This window comes from Passer montanus, unplaced genomic scaffold, assembly GCF_014805655.1.
Source record: "Passer montanus isolate IOZ18808 unplaced genomic scaffold, ASM1480565v1 scaffold13, whole genome shotgun sequence".
In the NCBI taxonomy this organism is placed as follows: Eukaryota; Metazoa; Chordata; class Aves; order Passeriformes; family Passeridae; genus Passer; species Passer montanus.
In genome coordinates, this window is record NW_024359832.1 from 10,977,411 (window position 1) to 10,993,187 (window position 15,777).

Genomic DNA, 15,777 nt, shown 5'->3' on the forward strand with positions numbered 1-15,777 from the left:
TAGTTGAGCTGTTACTGTGACTTGGGAAGCAAGGGAGGCATATGTATGTTACAGGATAGGGTTTCACGTTGCTGCTGTCAGTGTTCAAGAACTGCTATTCTAGTTTTGAATAGGAGTTCCAGAAATCTGAGTTCTTCACAGCGGTCTAGTAGGCTCCTGTCATATATTGATTTTGTTTGCTTTATTGTTCCTGTATTTATAGTGGAAGTATAGTCTTCATCAAAAATGCTTTAGAGTACACTGATCTGGTTCTGGTTATGTCTTACTGTTTACTTAGGTCCATTTTGCTATGAAAACATAATAATAAAGAACTGACATTTTCCTGGTTTAAATTATACTACTTTTTCTCTTATTCCTCATTGGAATGGCATGTATAAAGGTTATGTTTTCTTTTCCTCTTTGTGCTTTTAAGAATGCTTGGAAAGTAATTACCAAGAATGGGTGGGTTTTTTTCGTCTGTAGGCTTGGAACTAGTTCAGCCTGGAGATGTCTCCTCATAAAGTGTCACACTGAGAACATGTTGACAATAATCTGTCTCCATCAAACTGTTACTGACCGTAGGAATTCTGAATAAAACTTATTTTGGATGATTCTTACTGTTTCCAGATTCCTAATAGGAGCAGAAAACTACCTACTGGCAAATAAAACAAGTGCTAACACAGAAAAGAAAGCATAGGGGTTTTATATCTGATTGATGAAATTTCTGAAGAACAGTAATAAACCTAATGAATAAAATTATCTGTTCATTTTATTTGTTGCACTTCTTGGCTAAGACAATTCTTTATTACTAAAGTAATTATTTTTGCTAAATATATTAATAAGCATTAATTTTTCAAGACACAAAATACATTTTGCTTACTGTAAAACTTTAACTGTGCTGCTGATCTCAGATTTTGAGTGTGTTTTCTCTAATTTTGGTTGCTCTGGAGCGTGTTGGCTGCTGCTAACTACCTGTGAAAGGTGTTGATCTAACACGGGTAAAATGTACCATGAACCTCTGTATTTCTTTGACTTCAAAGCTAGTGATGTACACGCTTAACAAGAGTGTGCTTTATTTAGTGGCCCTGGATCCAGCTAACTCATCTATCCCTAGTCTAGTCTCCCCTGCCTTGGTTATTTTTGTGTGTGCAGTTGACATGTGTGTGGAATTCTAACTGACTTTGGATTCGATACAAAGGTTACAGGTTCTGTGTGGCCATTTGTAGAGTGTTTATCACTGAATTTTGTTCCTGACAGATCCCTCAGTGGTGTGTTGACTACATGCGCTCGCTGCCCGGCCCGAAGAGGGGAGTGGCGTGTACCCAGCCCCGGCGAGTGGCCGCCATGAGCGTGGCGCAGCGCGTTGCTGATGAGATGGATGTCATGCTGGGCCAGGAGGTTGGGTACTCCATTCGCTTTGAAGATTGCAGTAGTGCAAAAACCATTCTGAAGTAAGTGACAGCTGTCGAGTAAAGGTATAGCAGCATACTTGGAGGTGGGGGAACCACAGGGTGATGAAGGGTGAGAGCAAAGTTGTGAAAGGAGTAATAAGGGAGTGACTCCCTGGATTGGTGCTTTGTGTCTGAGTGGGGAAGAGACAGGGGAGCTCTAGCATGAGCCGAGAGAAATGTGAGGTATGAGGTGTGAATAGAGTTGGAAATGATTCATTCCTCCTAAAGAAGACACTGGACCCTATAGAAATAAATTTTAAATGATCCATAAACAAGGAAGTAATTGAATAAGTATTTTATTATTAAGATGCTGTTCATAATAAAGCACTTCAGCATGCAGTTTCTCTTTGTTGTCCATTCAGATGATGTTTTATGTGTGGGGTCTTCTACTCATGGTACTTCTGGTGAAGTTCAGTAGCTTATTTCAGTAAAGAGAACTTCCCAAAGATTCAAAACTGGCCAATACCTGGGTCTGGGACACATAGTCAGGAGTGTTTTACTTGTCAGCTGCTATAGATTACTGTGCTGCCAGGAAACAGGTGCATTTAATACATCATTTGCAGATTACATTCCAAATGCTCCGTTAAAAACACCACAGTGTGGTTCAAGGATCAATGCTTTTCTAGCAAAAGATGGCTTCTCTTTGGTGCTACAAGTATTTGAAGGGCTGGGCATAAAGTTATTATGGAAAAAGAAATGTAACAGTAGCAGAAAAGCAAGAAGTGAACGGGTGATCTGCAGACAGAAAAGAACAGTTGCAGAAGCATTTTAGAGGGTGTTTTCCCCTTTTTTTTCCCATCTCTTGAGCTCAGGTGTGGAAGTCTGCCAGTAATACTTATACTCTGTTTCTATTTGAAAACTTAAAATGGGCATGTTACAGTATTGGAAGTAGTTTGCTGGTGTTAGTTCATTTAAAAAGTTGATTAAAAGCTTAATTCAAGCAACGTAGTGAATAAGGAAGGGAACTCTGCATCAAACCTCATAAACAGAGTGCGAGTGGGAATTGTTTCTGTTTGTTCAGGTATATGACTGATGGTATGTTGCTTCGTGAAGCAATGAATGATCCTCTGCTGGAGCGCTATGGTGTTATAATTCTTGATGAGGCCCATGAGAGAACACTGGCTACGGATATCTTGATGGGAGTTCTGAAGGAAGTTGTAAGACAAAGATCTGATCTGAAGGTCAGTAATGATGAAGTCCAACAGCATCTCTGTTCTAGTTGCAGTCATGCTGGATAAAGTATCTGTGTGCTTACCATTAGCTGATTTTTATAATTGTTTTCTGTCTGTGATAATGTATATTGGAAGGCTAACCCTAGGAAATTCTGGATGTGTTATGTATTGAGGAAGCTCCTAGAAACAATACAATTGTAGCTTAACCTATGTATTTGACTTGGAATTTTTTTGAACCTTTGTAACAAGGGTGTTGTATTCAGGTAATAAAAGCATTCTTATATTGCGGTTAACAATTTACTTTCTTAAAATTACATGTTGTATGCATAACATGTTGCAAGTTCTAAATGTTGAGTAACTTTTTGTCCTCCAAATCTACAGGTTATTGTTATGAGTGCTACTTTAGATGCTGGCAAGTTTCAGATCTATTTTGATAACTGTCCTCTTCTAACTATCCCGGGTCGCACCCATCCTGTGGAGATATTCTATACTCCAGAACCTGAAAGGGACTACCTTGAGGCTGCCATTCGAACAGTGATACAAATTCACATGTGTGAAGAAGAAGAAGGAGATCTCTTACTCTTTCTTACAGGACAAGAGGTACGTTCTTCTGTTTACTATTCATTGTTCCATACAGAAACTGCTTCAAGTGACTTGTGTAGACTAAAACAGTTTCCTTTTCTAGTTTGTTTGGATGACCTGTGGCTTTCCTGCTATACAGTTTAGGTCCTTCGACATTGTACATATCTGTAATGTAAATAGTGTGCAAGGCCTTTCTAAAATGAAAATTCTCATCAACTTAAGTACTTTAGAAACATAAACCCAGAGAATGAACCCTAGGTTTGTACTGATGGGAACTCCAAAGATCTGGGTACCTTATAGTGTCCTTGTTTTTTATTGAAAAGATAATTCAGTTCACATCTGTACATGTATTGTACAACTTATCTGAAGAATAACCATTTGGTTCTGCTACTTAGCTATCAGCAGCAGCTTTAATAAGCATGTTCAGGTTTTGGTTTTTTTGTCAGTAACTTTGATTGTTAGGCTGTTGACTTTATGTACCATAAGTTCAGGGAGTTAGGTCTCAGAAATAGACTCCATGCCCTGCAAAAGAGGATTGTATAGGAGCACTTAGACTAAACTACATCAGAAAATGAGGAGCTTCTGGAAATTTTAAATATTTTACTTGAAATAACCTAGGGTGTTTTTTTAGTCCTGATGTTTCTTTGAAGCTCTTTTGAGTGTCTGTATTTGTAAACTGACATGGAGAAGAGGTTAAAAACCTGTAAGCATTTTGAAAGTTGGCTGGACTCAGTCAGCTAAGTGCGTTTTTAGTAGGGGAAGAAGTGTAGCTAGCAAAACCATTTTTCAACTCATTCTTCTTTCAGTTAGTACTCTTGAAGAAATACCTTCCAAGGGATATGGAACAATTTGGTGTCTGTCTTCTAAGCAAACACAACCTTAACTATGACAAGGGGGGATAGTGGTACAAGTAACTTGTGATGCTGAAGGGACCCTGGTTTCTTGAGTAGACTTTCCAGCCATAAAGATGTGTTGCCTCTTGCATGAGTTGTAAGACATTTGACTAAAGTCTCTTCTGGCAGGTCATCTCTCTTAAAAAAACCAAAGCAACGACTGTCACTATAAAAGCAAATACTCTGACTTTTACATTGGTCCTTCTTTGATTGGAATATTGCTGTAAGTTAAAATACAGGCAGGAAAAAATACTTTCAGTGATACTGGCTTTGAAACCCACCTGCTTGGTTTAGTTTAGCTGGGTACTTAAATGTGTGAATTAGTGAAACAGCTGTTGCAGAAGAGTGAAAATTGGTGGCAAGAGAAAGGAACACTGCTGTCCTGCTGTTTCAGCAGATTTTATTTTTCTATCAAGATGCTAAATCAGGCTGGTCTTCAACCTTTCACAAAGCACAAATACATGTTCTTCTGGTTTATGAATTATGTGCTTGCTGCTACATCAGGTGCTATGTATTACTCTAAATAACCTGTTAAAACAGTCACTGCAGGACATGGGATGAGTGTCTTCCTTTGGCAGATGGCTCTAAACTCCAGACCTGCCAGTGCTGCAGATGTACTCTGTTCTTTTAGATGATTGTAGTTCTTTTAGATTCTTCAAAACAGTATGAACAGAGTGCAAGATTACTTTTCTTGCCAGAATTGTGCATATACACAGCTGAATTAAATTATGGAAAAGGAACATGCTTTAGCTGAAATGGTGCAAATGTGACTTGTTGAGAGTTTAAGAGGCTGAAAATGAGGTGTAATTGCAGTGGCCTGTGGTAGAATAGGGTTCCTTATTGGCTACTGTTCTGTCATCCAAATGATTTTGAAGCAATTTTGTATGGGAATTAAGATGGATAGCAGTTAATTAGTACAGATTAGTTAAGACGTAGAGAAGATTATGAAACTTGGAGATAGCAAGGAAGATTCAGTGTTGTCATGCCCAGAAAATGAAAAGAAGCTTTAATGTGTTTGGAAACTAAAGGAATCTTAATTGTATTAGCCTGCTACTGGATGATGATAAAATTGTTGTTAATGGTGTACAAATAAGTGTTCAGTAAAAATTACCTTCCTGAATCCTGAAAGGAGCAAAAATACATTATTACATTGTATTAACTGCTTTTAAGTCCATTAATAACAAAAAAGGATGTTTAAAAGCAAAATTTGCTAGGAACGAACATTTTGAAATAGAACTTGTAACAACAAGCTTTGTAACGAGGAAAGCTCATTTGTTGATTTTTAAAACAAGCAACCCTTTGGTATATCAAAAAAATTTCAGAACATAGTGTTTAATGCCAGCGTTCCAAAAAAGGTATAACCTGGTACATTGGGTTTGCATGGCCAGGCTTTGGTAGCAGGGTGGTTTCTTTGAAGAGCTTCTAGAAGCTTCATCCATGCCCAGCAGAGTCAATCCCTGGCAGCTCCAAAGATGAATGTGCCACTGGTCAAGGCTGAGCCAATGGTGGTAATGTCTCTGTGATAACATGTTTAAGAAGGGAAAAAAAAACCCCAAAAACCTGTATTGAGCAGTTGTAATTGCAGCCAGAGAATAGCAGGTTGAGAACATGTGAGAGGAGCAACTCTGCAGCCACCAAGGTCAGTGCAGAAGGAGGGGGAGGAGGTGCTCTGGGCACCAGAGCTGGGATTCTCCTGGAGCTTTTGGTGCAGCCCATGGTGAAGCAGCTGTGCCCCTGCAGCTCTTGGAGATCTTTGAAGATGCAGAATCCACCTGTGGCTCATGGAAGACAACCATGCAGGAGCAGCTGGATGCCTGACAGGAGCTGTGGCCATGTTGAGGGCCTGTGGAGAGCGGAGCCCCCTCTGGAGCCACTGTCCTTGGTCACTCATCCCGTGGGAGAGTGACCCGTGCTGCAGCAGCTTGCAGAGATCTGTTACTCAGGAGATGGACTCATGTCAGAGAAGTTCATGGAGAGCTGTCTCCCATGGGGGGGAGTCTCATGCTGGAGCAGGAGTAGGGCTCCTCTTCCTGAGAAGCAAGAGAAATATTTTGTGATGAACTGACCATAACCCCAATTCCCTCTCCCTGTGCTGCTGGGTGGGAGGGAGGGGTGGGGGAGGGGGGAAGGTGTTTTGAGGGTTTAATTTTACTTCTCATTATCATGCTCTGATTTTGTTAGTAATGAATTCAGTTAATATTTCTAATCTGAGCCTGTTCTGCCCATGGTGGTATTTGATGAGTGACCTGTGTCTGACTTTATCTCAGCTCATGAACCCTGATATTTTCTCTCCCCTGTCCAGCTGCAGAGGGGAGTGATGGAGAGGCTTGGGTGGGTATCTGGCATCCAGCCAGCATCAACCCACTACACCTGGATAGCTGTAAGCTAGATTGCCTGTCGTCAGTCACAGGCAAAATTGGAAACTCGGAGGGATTTTGTTTCACAAGGGAAAAGCATAATTACATTTCATTCAACGTGTCTTTCTTAGACAATAGGTGTTGTCAAACTTGTTCTCAGTCTTTGGGATTACAAGGTTCATAGTCTAGTTGTGTAGATACACATTTGTTAAACTTGCAGATCTGAGAGGCATCTGGTTTATTTTCTACAGGAGTTCTTCTAAAACAGTATTGGATTTTACACTCCATTGAGATCAGTAATCCGAGAGTAGGTGTAACATACTTAAAGAAGAAACTTGTGGAGTGGGAAAGACAGAAATAATGACACAGCAACTGTATAGATCTGTCTTACATGTTCTGGTAACATGGGCATTTACAAATGCCAGTTGTATCGTCACCCTTTTTTTAATAAAGCCAAATACATTGTTACACATTCATGAGAAGTATCTAAGCTGCATCTGGAGATGTGAAATACAGATAAAGAGCATTCTTGATTGTCAATAAATATACTTAAAATTGTTGCTGTGATTTTCAGTATTCCAGAAAAGCTTAAAATGATATTGGTAAAACTGGTGGTTTAGAAAAGTGTTACAAAATGTTTTTGATGTTTTGATAGAAAGTTTGATAAATGAGGATTTATTTTAAAGGCACAATATTTTTATCACTGTGAGACTAGTTGAACTATGGAACTGAAAGAAAACAGACTTGGTTATGTGCTAATTGAAGTAGAAATTGACAACTCTTTTGGTTTCAGTGGTAGTGTTTGGGTGAGGATAAGGGGAAGTCTGTACTAAGAGTGAACACAAGTTGTCCTGTTTAGATTCAGATAAGAAGTATTTGGGGAGTTGGGCAGCATGAACTGAAAGATGAGCTGTAATACTAATTTTGTTCAAATGCTAACTGGAGGAAGTTTTTTTACTCTTCATTCGAAAAGTTGTCAGTATTTAATATTACAAATTAATCGGGTCAAAGAGATCCTGAATATGGGAATTATGCCAAGGCAAATTCAGTTTTGATTTGACAGAGCAATTTTAGTTATGGTCCAGTTGTTGATTTTCTCCATGTATTACTTTTTTTGTCTGTGTACATAATTTTGCAAAGTTTTGTTTCACTCAGTTTGTGTTCAGAGGCCTGAAGTGGTGCAGTTCTTGGAGCTGGTTCTTTTTACTGCAGTTTTGTAATTCTAGCTTGTAGCAGTTTGCTTTCATTTCTAGAGGAAGAAAGGGGAATTAGGGGAGTTCTGTGCAGGCTTTGAGGACCAAGACTTATTTCTAGAAAGGTTCATGACATCAAAGCCAGATGTGACTAGCTGTGCCCTGCATGTGGTGGAACTCAGAAGGGGACAGGTTAAGGTCTTCCACCTTATTTCTAGTTTGCAAAGTAATTTTTATTTATGCATTTGTTTCCTTTGCGCCATATTCATTTCACAAGATGAAATTGCCTTACAGTTTTTCTGTGTTAGTTTCCTTTGGGGTTTAGGAGTTAGACCTATTTGACCCCTGTATCCAGGATGAAGCTAAATCTAACTGTATTGTGTAGCAGCTGATCTTCTGTAGATAGATCTGTCATCTCCTTTTTAAAAGTTTAAAGTATGTTTTTACTGGAGCCGTCTGGGAAGTTTTGCTCATCCTGTGTGATTCTTCGGGTGTACCAAATACAGGGTCAGCTGAAGAAAGAGGTTTTGCAATAATGTTCCCAAGGACCAAGTTTACAAAATCACTGAACTCTGTTTTGCATGCCAAGTGCTCATACTGTGCCATTGAATGTGCTTGAGTGACATCACTAGTCACCATCTTTTTGTAGAAGAGGTTTCTGTAAAGATTGGATGCAACTTTGACCTTACGATTGAGTGGAGCCTGGCCAGCAGGTTCACTGGTTGCTTGCCTAGACCACTCTGGCCTGTGAGTTGCCTGCATGCTGGCAGTGGAATCACTTTAGCTTAGGGTAGCTCATGGTCCATCATTCAGTAACTGCTGTTTAGTAAGTGTAATTTCACTGTACCTTCTCCATGGCAGTACGGATGAGTCTAGCACACAAACAGAAGGCAAGGATGGCTAGGTTTGCAAGAGCAGTGTAAGTCAGTAACTTGAGGCTGCAAATATTTTCAAATGCTAAGGGGACTGGGTTTGTTCAGCCTTGGGAAAAGAAGGCTCAGGGTAGATCTCATCATAATGAGCCAGTATTTAAAGTGTGGCTACAACTTAACGAGGAGACTCCCTTTTTATAAGGACCCAAATGAGAAGATGAGGGGTAATGGATAAAAATTAATCTTGATGAGATTGTGGTTAGACAAAAGAGGAAAATTTTTCACAATGGGAATAATCAACCATTGTAATAAATTCCCAGAGGAAGTGGTGTCTTCCACAACATTGGACATGTAGGATTCAGCTGGACAGAGTGTTGGGCCATCTTTCCTAGACTGTGTTTTTGACCAGACAGGTTGGATTAGATGTTTCTTGAGGTTCCTTCCAACCTCTTGTTCTGTGATTCTGTGAACTGCACTGCTTGTCATTCTGCGTTTCTTTTGATTTTTGGGGGGCTTTTTTGCCCACCATTGCATGGAGCTAGTAAGAATCATGTATTTTTTTCAGCACAAACTTGCCTCTTAAAGACATGGTGCACTAACTCAATAAGATTTGCAACTGCTTCTGTAATACTTTCCTGTTGTTCGTGGTCTCCAGTATGAACACCTTACTTTTGACTGCAAAAATGCCATCAAGAAAAGTAATGGAAGGGAATTTCTACTGAGCATTCAGCTTGAACATGTAATAAAGACTTCATTTTCAACAGCAGAAAAAAGTAATGTGCATAATAGGCAAAATCAGTCTCTTGTGTGATTAATTTTATACAGCTCCTTTTAGATGAACTGCTAATAATACATTCAAATCCTTAGTTTTTGATGCAGAGCTAGGGTATGTTAGGTATTGAAGTAGTGAGATGATACAGAGCAGTAGAAATGTGTTATTGGAGGCAGCTGATAAGGTGTTGGCTTGTTGGTTCGATTACTTCCAAGTTTCTCTTTGCTATGTGTTTTGACACAGAGCCTGAGGAACCAGGAACTGGCACAGACAGTCTTTAAAAGTCATACCTGGAAGATTTTTAGTAATAAGTCTTTTGTAAGTTATATTTTCTTTAGGAAAAAAAGCGAGTATTGCTGAGTATTGCTTAGTAATACTTTGTTGAGGACATGAACAAAGTCCTGTTCATGCTTTCAGTCTGGTAAGTATTTACTAGTATACTTGATGCATACTAGTATTTATCAAGGATGGTGGTGGGATGAAGATTTAAGTGGTACTCTTGATGTTAAGCCACGGGGGAACTTGCAGTCGTCATGGCTTCAGTCCTGGCATTCTGAGAGTTCAGGATTCATTTGTTTTGTTGACAGGCTTCATATGCAAAAGTTTGCTTCTGTGCTGGTGGACCTTTTCCTTTATGGTGGACCTTTTCTAGCTGCTCAGAACAAACACAGCTTTGGTGAGAGGAGTAAAAGTTGGTTAATCCAGGTGGTTTGGGGTGTTTTTTAGGAACTAGCCATTAGCCTACCTTTTCTTTGGAAAAGTGATTCAAGATGGAGTAAAATTCCTGTTAGATTCAGGAGGTGTAAAGTAACCTACTTGCTGTTCTGTAAAAATATCAGTGGCTGCACTACTGTTACTAATAAATTGAAGGGAAACTGTGCACCCTGGTCTTGCTTTGTTTTCTAAACAATACAGTGCTAAGTATTGATTCCCATACAGACGTAGATCTTGCACAAATAGAAGTTGATGTTAAAATCCTGAAGCTTTTTGGGTCTTAGAATTGCTTACTGATATTTAAACTCCTGAATTAAATTCACCTAATTTGACAGATATTCTAAAGATTGCCTGTTGCCCACCAGCTATTTGAAAACAAAGCAGCCTGCTCAGGTTTTTGTCTAGAATCAGTCTTAATCACACCGATTTGTTGGAAGGAAGAGCATTTCAATTAGCTTAAATTTGATTTAATAACAATTTTGATAAAATTATTTTCCAGATTGGAGTTGTTTTTTTTTTCTTTTTTAAGCTATTTTTACTTTGCTGTAGGTTCAAAATAAAAATTGTTTACTGTCACTTGGCTGTTGAGGTGACTGTTTTTCCTGGTTGAAAAATATTCACCACCCCATTACCTCATTGATCACTAGTACATATAAAAAGAAATAAATTCTCTTTACTGATTGTCGTTGTTTTGGACGCTTTTCCAAGGAAAATCACCTAAGGGGCTGATGGTGTGGAAGAATGTTGAGGACTCCATGTTAATGTTCAGAGTGTAGTACTCAGAAGTTCTTAACTGCTGCTTGATTCTAGTTTCCATAGTGTTGCAGGTTAACTGTAGCTGCCAGTGTATTTTAAGTTTATTTTGATAGGATCAAGAGGAAGTTTCTGGAAACTTTAAAGTACTTAAGATGGCTGTCTGGGACAAGTCTGATTACTGGGTTTTGTGCAGTGCAGGTGTGTTGTGACACTTGCAGCTTGAGAAAAATGAGTGAATGCTAGTGTAATCTTTCCTCTTTTTGTGGCCTTCTTTGTTATTTACCTTTTGGTAGTCACCTTTTTTTAGCATGAGTGTATCAATGGGCAAGTTCATTGAATATTATTTTACTGAGAAGTATTTTGCAAGTACTAGTCATAAGAAGTATTGTTTGTGAAGAACTAGGATCAATCTAGTAACTTCAGCATTGCCAAAAGTCTCATACTTTCTGTGTGTTAGGCCTGTTCTGTTCTTTAATTCTGAAGCAGGTCCTTGTGCTGATGCACTGGGCATCATAGGTCTGTGTGGGTCCTTTTATCCTGTGTCTGTTCCTACTTCCTTTACCCCCTTACCCGCTATCTCAGATACTCAGCGTGGTAGTTCAGGGCTTTGAGGAGTTTTTCAGGCATAATCCAAATACAATCCAAGTTCATTCTTGTTCTGCCTGAGAAGAAGTGTCGTCTTCTGTGCAGATTGTTGCAATAATCTTCATTCCAGGAAGGGATTTTATAATGAATTTGTTTGGAGTAGATGGTGTGCAAATATTTAAAGGTGTATGGTTTGTTTGTTTTTAAGAAGCCTTTCATACTTGAATAAAGTGAGACGATTGAATTAGTCTTCCTGAATCTTTAAAGGATTAAATATAGGATTGTGCCTTAAACTATATGTGTCGTATTTCTGCATTGAGATATCTTCAAGTGATGCAAACAAATCTTGAACACTCAAAGGTATCCTTAACACTTTGAAACTGTTATTGCTACACATAGTCCTTCTGTCTCGTGTACTTGGGGATACCAGTTTTGGCCATCATCTGTGTGTAGTTCTGCATACAGTTAGAATCATAGAATATCCTGAATTGGATATGCCAGTGCTTATCCAATGCTGAATTGGCTTTTGCCATGGTTATGTTAATTGTAAACACTGATCAATTACAGAAGTGTTGTCTGTGCTTCTTTAAAGCATACTCAATGCATTTGTGCTGAGAAGAATTTAAATGTCTCTTTGAAAACAAGTGAATGGCCCAGATTTGGTGTAGATCTACCTGAATTTATGATTTCTAAGAGGGAGACTACTTTTGCCTTTCAGATCACAGTTGAAAGCAGTCATTTTACAGAGCCTGTAGGTTACCAGTTCCATATATTTGCTTTAGGGTCTAAAGTATCACTTCAGCTTCAGGGCAGTGAATGTGTTAAGGGAGGTCTCCCCTCTTTTCTCAGAGACTGTTGTAGTAAATTTTTTTTCTTTTGCCTGCTCTTGCTTTTTGTCATGACTTTATTTTCCCCTCAGTGGTTCAGGTGGAAGATGGATAGTTGGTCAGTGTGTTCCTTGGTTGCACTAGCGAAGGCTCTGATGTGATCTTTAAGTTCAAGATAATGGATGGTATTACTCGTTAATCTTAATTTGTGTGAGATCCAGTTTTCCTTGGATCTTGTCATAACTATTGGTCACCTAGCTGGCTTGAATGTAGTAGTTTGAAAATGAAATTAACTTAGAACAATTGGCCTGTGGTGAACTGTTTTGTATGGTAAGCAGAAAATTAGCTAGAAAATACTATGGTAGAAAAAAGCATAAAACATCTTTCATCTTCAGAGTATTTCACTGACTTTTTTCTTAAGCTTAAATGGGATTTCAGTTAATTTTAAAGTAAGATCTGAAGCCAAAGATTGAGAGGTTTGGTTTTGAGTATCCGTGTTTATACTGTAAAGGTGTTTGTTCTCATTAGGTACAATGAAGCAAATCTTCCATATAATTGCATTAGTGATACGTGACATTAAAGCTTAATTGGCTTATTTTAAATATCTTGCACATCAATTTCCTTCAGATTGTGAAAATTGAAAAGGTCATGAGTGCAGTTTAGTATTCCAGGGTGAGAGATTTCAATTTTAGTACAATTTGTAGAGATTTAATTAGGAAACATGACTAAAAGAAAAAGGATGTTGAATGCAAATTATGCTGTTCATTAGAGTATAGAAGCTGAAACGTCTTGAAGTATTGTGGAAATTTGATTGCAGATTCAGTAAGCACCTTGATTGATTTTTTATTTTTTAAAGTAGAAGTTATTGTGATTGTTCTTCAGGGTATATACTTAATCTAATTGTCATAAGCGCTCTAAATATGCTTCCTTTTTCATGGAGTTCTCTTGTAACCAGTATTTTTGTTTTTCAGGAGATTGATGAAGCCTGCAAGAGGATAAAACGTGAAATTGATGACTTGGGTCCTGAAGTTGGTGACATAAAAATCATTCCATTGTATTCCACCCTTCCTCCACAGCAACAGCAAAGAATATTTGAACCTCCCCCACCGAAAAAGCAAAATGGAGCAATAGGACGAAAGGTAAATACTAAGCTGTGTTAGTATCCTGTTCTGTAGGTAGCTACTCATACTTGCATGGGCCATGAAATATGACTTTCAGCTCCTTTAAATATATTTCTACAGCAAAAAGTACAAAGGGTTTTTTTTATGAAGCCTTAAAAATGCAGTATTTTATCACATTAGAATTTTTACATAATTTGAAATTTGTCTCTCAGTACAAATCAAAGTTCTGTCATTCATCTATATAGGGCCAGGATGTTGTGGTAACAGTTTGATTTGAATCAAAATGGCATTAATTTAAGTTTCTTATGTGAAATATATTTATGTGGAGGTTGGGATTTTTTCTGTAAGTAATTATTGTGAGATGTGCTTTTTTCCCCCTTTTTTTATGTTTTCTTTTTTGAGACAATTCGAGCTGTCTCTTAGGGGTAGATTGTCAGGCAGGTTTTATCTGTTTCTTAAGGTTTATGAGAGGGTGCAAGTTAAAACAAATATGTTGAAGTTCAAGGTTTGTATTTTTGTAGTAATAAATGAGGAATTTAGGTTCTTTCATTAGGCAAAATCGATTGAGAAACTGAAAAACTTGAAATGACACAGTGAATGTTCTTCATAAAATTATGTCAATGCTCCAATAATCAATAGTAGAAGCTATGTGTTTTTTTAGAAGAGAGTCATATTAAAGCTTCCTAAAACTAAACTTCTGCTCTGCAGAGCTGGCAGTCACAAAGCTAAGATTTTGAAGGTCAAAGCTGAATCATACTGTGTGCTCTAGGCAGGGTTTGTTCCTTGATTATTTTTGTTTTTGTGCAGTACAATGCATGTATAATACTAGTGACAACTTTCTAGTATTCTGGAACAATAAATCACTTATTAAATTTAGTGAAATTATCTTTCTCTTCCTGCTGAAGTTGATTGCAGAAAGCATTCAAGTCTCAAATCATGAAACTAATGCTGCAACAAAATTGTATTTGCAAATGACTTACATGAATGAAATTGCTTTTAAGTAATAAGTGATAGCTATGTATTTAATTAAATTTTCACTCATGTTTAAAACTATGCCCTTCAGAATAGGCAGGTTTTTGTTTTCTGCATAAGAGGATAACAAGTGCAGAATGTAGTTTTTGTTATGTTGGAGTGATGGAGCCAGTACCAGTCTCTGAGAGGAAGACAGTCTTGGTGTAGCAGCTGTTTTACTACAGAAGTTATGCCCTAAAGATGTCTGCTATAGGGAAAAGCAGGCACAGCATGTAGGCAACAGACTTGGACCTATGAAGTTACTTTTCCTCTTTGGTTGAAATATTCTGGCTTTACTTGTTTTCTCCATAACAAATCCAACTATGAGTGAAAGTGCATCTGTGCTGTAATTTTTTTAAATGTTGGTTTAGTTTTAGTTAGTCTTAGTGATCAAGGTATGTAAAGTAAAACTGTGGTGCTGTGCCTGTCTATTTAAGAAAATACCTGTTTTCATCCAGTCCTTTGTGGGAGTTGAACCTAGATTTTAGCACTGCTGAGGAGGGAGCCAGCAGGTGATCTGAATCCTTTCAAAGGCTCTAATGGTCATACAAGTGTAAGTGAAGTGCTTGCAGTAGCTAAGTATCTCCTGAGCTTTAACGTCATGGAATGAGAGATGCTGGAATAGTGGGGCATTTTGCTGCAGTAATGATGGTAACAGCTGGTAATCATGCAGCTTCACAACTTTGCACTTCTTTGTCCTCTTTGAGCTAACAAAGCAGCTATTATTGCGAGAAGGCTTAAGATTACAGACAAATACTCTGATTAACTAGTAAGAATGATTTTTTTAATTGAGGAAGATGAAGATGACAAAGTTTCTTTTGTCCTATGTTAAAGGCTCCTTGTCATCTTATCTCCTTTTCAAACTGCGTTCTAGTTTCTGTTTCAGCAGTCTTGAGTATTACTAGTTAATACATATGCAGTACAGATCTGTTTTTAGAGGTAGATACTATTTGTTTTAATATTCAAAACAAAGTTTTTAAATTAATCTCAGAAACTGCAAAACTATAGCTAAGGTTAATTCTAATTCATTATTTTATATAGTTAAGTGCTAATTTCAATTGTTTGATGTTCAAGTAACTTTGTACTTTGATTTAGACTTGAAAGATATTATAATTTCTTCAGCCTTTTTTAGAGCTTCTTTTTTTACAGTCAGTCACTGTCATTTTTCAAGCGGTGTGGCATTAACAGATGATATCTGTATGTGCAAGAGAATCCACTGTGTAAATAACTGTTTTCCTTCTACCTTAGCAAAGTTCTGCTATAGATTAAGTGAATTCAGGTACAGATTAAATTGCTGTACCACTGTGGATTAAGCGCACGAACTGTACTGAGCTCCTGATATTGAAGTGTCCTAATAGAAATCAGATGTTAAAATTTGCAGGATAAAAACCTTTTGGTTTTGCTCTGTAATTAGTATTTGAAGAATCTGGGTGTGGATGGTGCTGTACATGTGCAGAAACAGAGAAACACAAAGCTTAAATGAGATATGCTC

The 15,777-nt window shown here is 37.9% G+C and overlaps 1 protein-coding gene across 1 annotated transcript in view; it reads left to right on the forward strand.

Moving 5' to 3' along the window:
- The window catches only part of DHX15 (DEAH-box helicase 15), a 45,236-nt gene that overhangs the window by 4,131 nt on the left and 25,328 nt on the right, over nucleotides 1-15,777 (forward strand). The window contains exons 2-5 of the mRNA XM_039698741.1: nucleotides 1,237-1,430; nucleotides 2,452-2,611; nucleotides 2,984-3,202; nucleotides 13,125-13,292. Of these exons, the coding sequence (XP_039554675.1) occupies nucleotides 1,237-1,430; nucleotides 2,452-2,611; nucleotides 2,984-3,202; nucleotides 13,125-13,292 (741 nt within the window). The remainder of the gene's footprint in view (nucleotides 1-1,236; nucleotides 1,431-2,451; nucleotides 2,612-2,983; nucleotides 3,203-13,124; nucleotides 13,293-15,777) is intronic.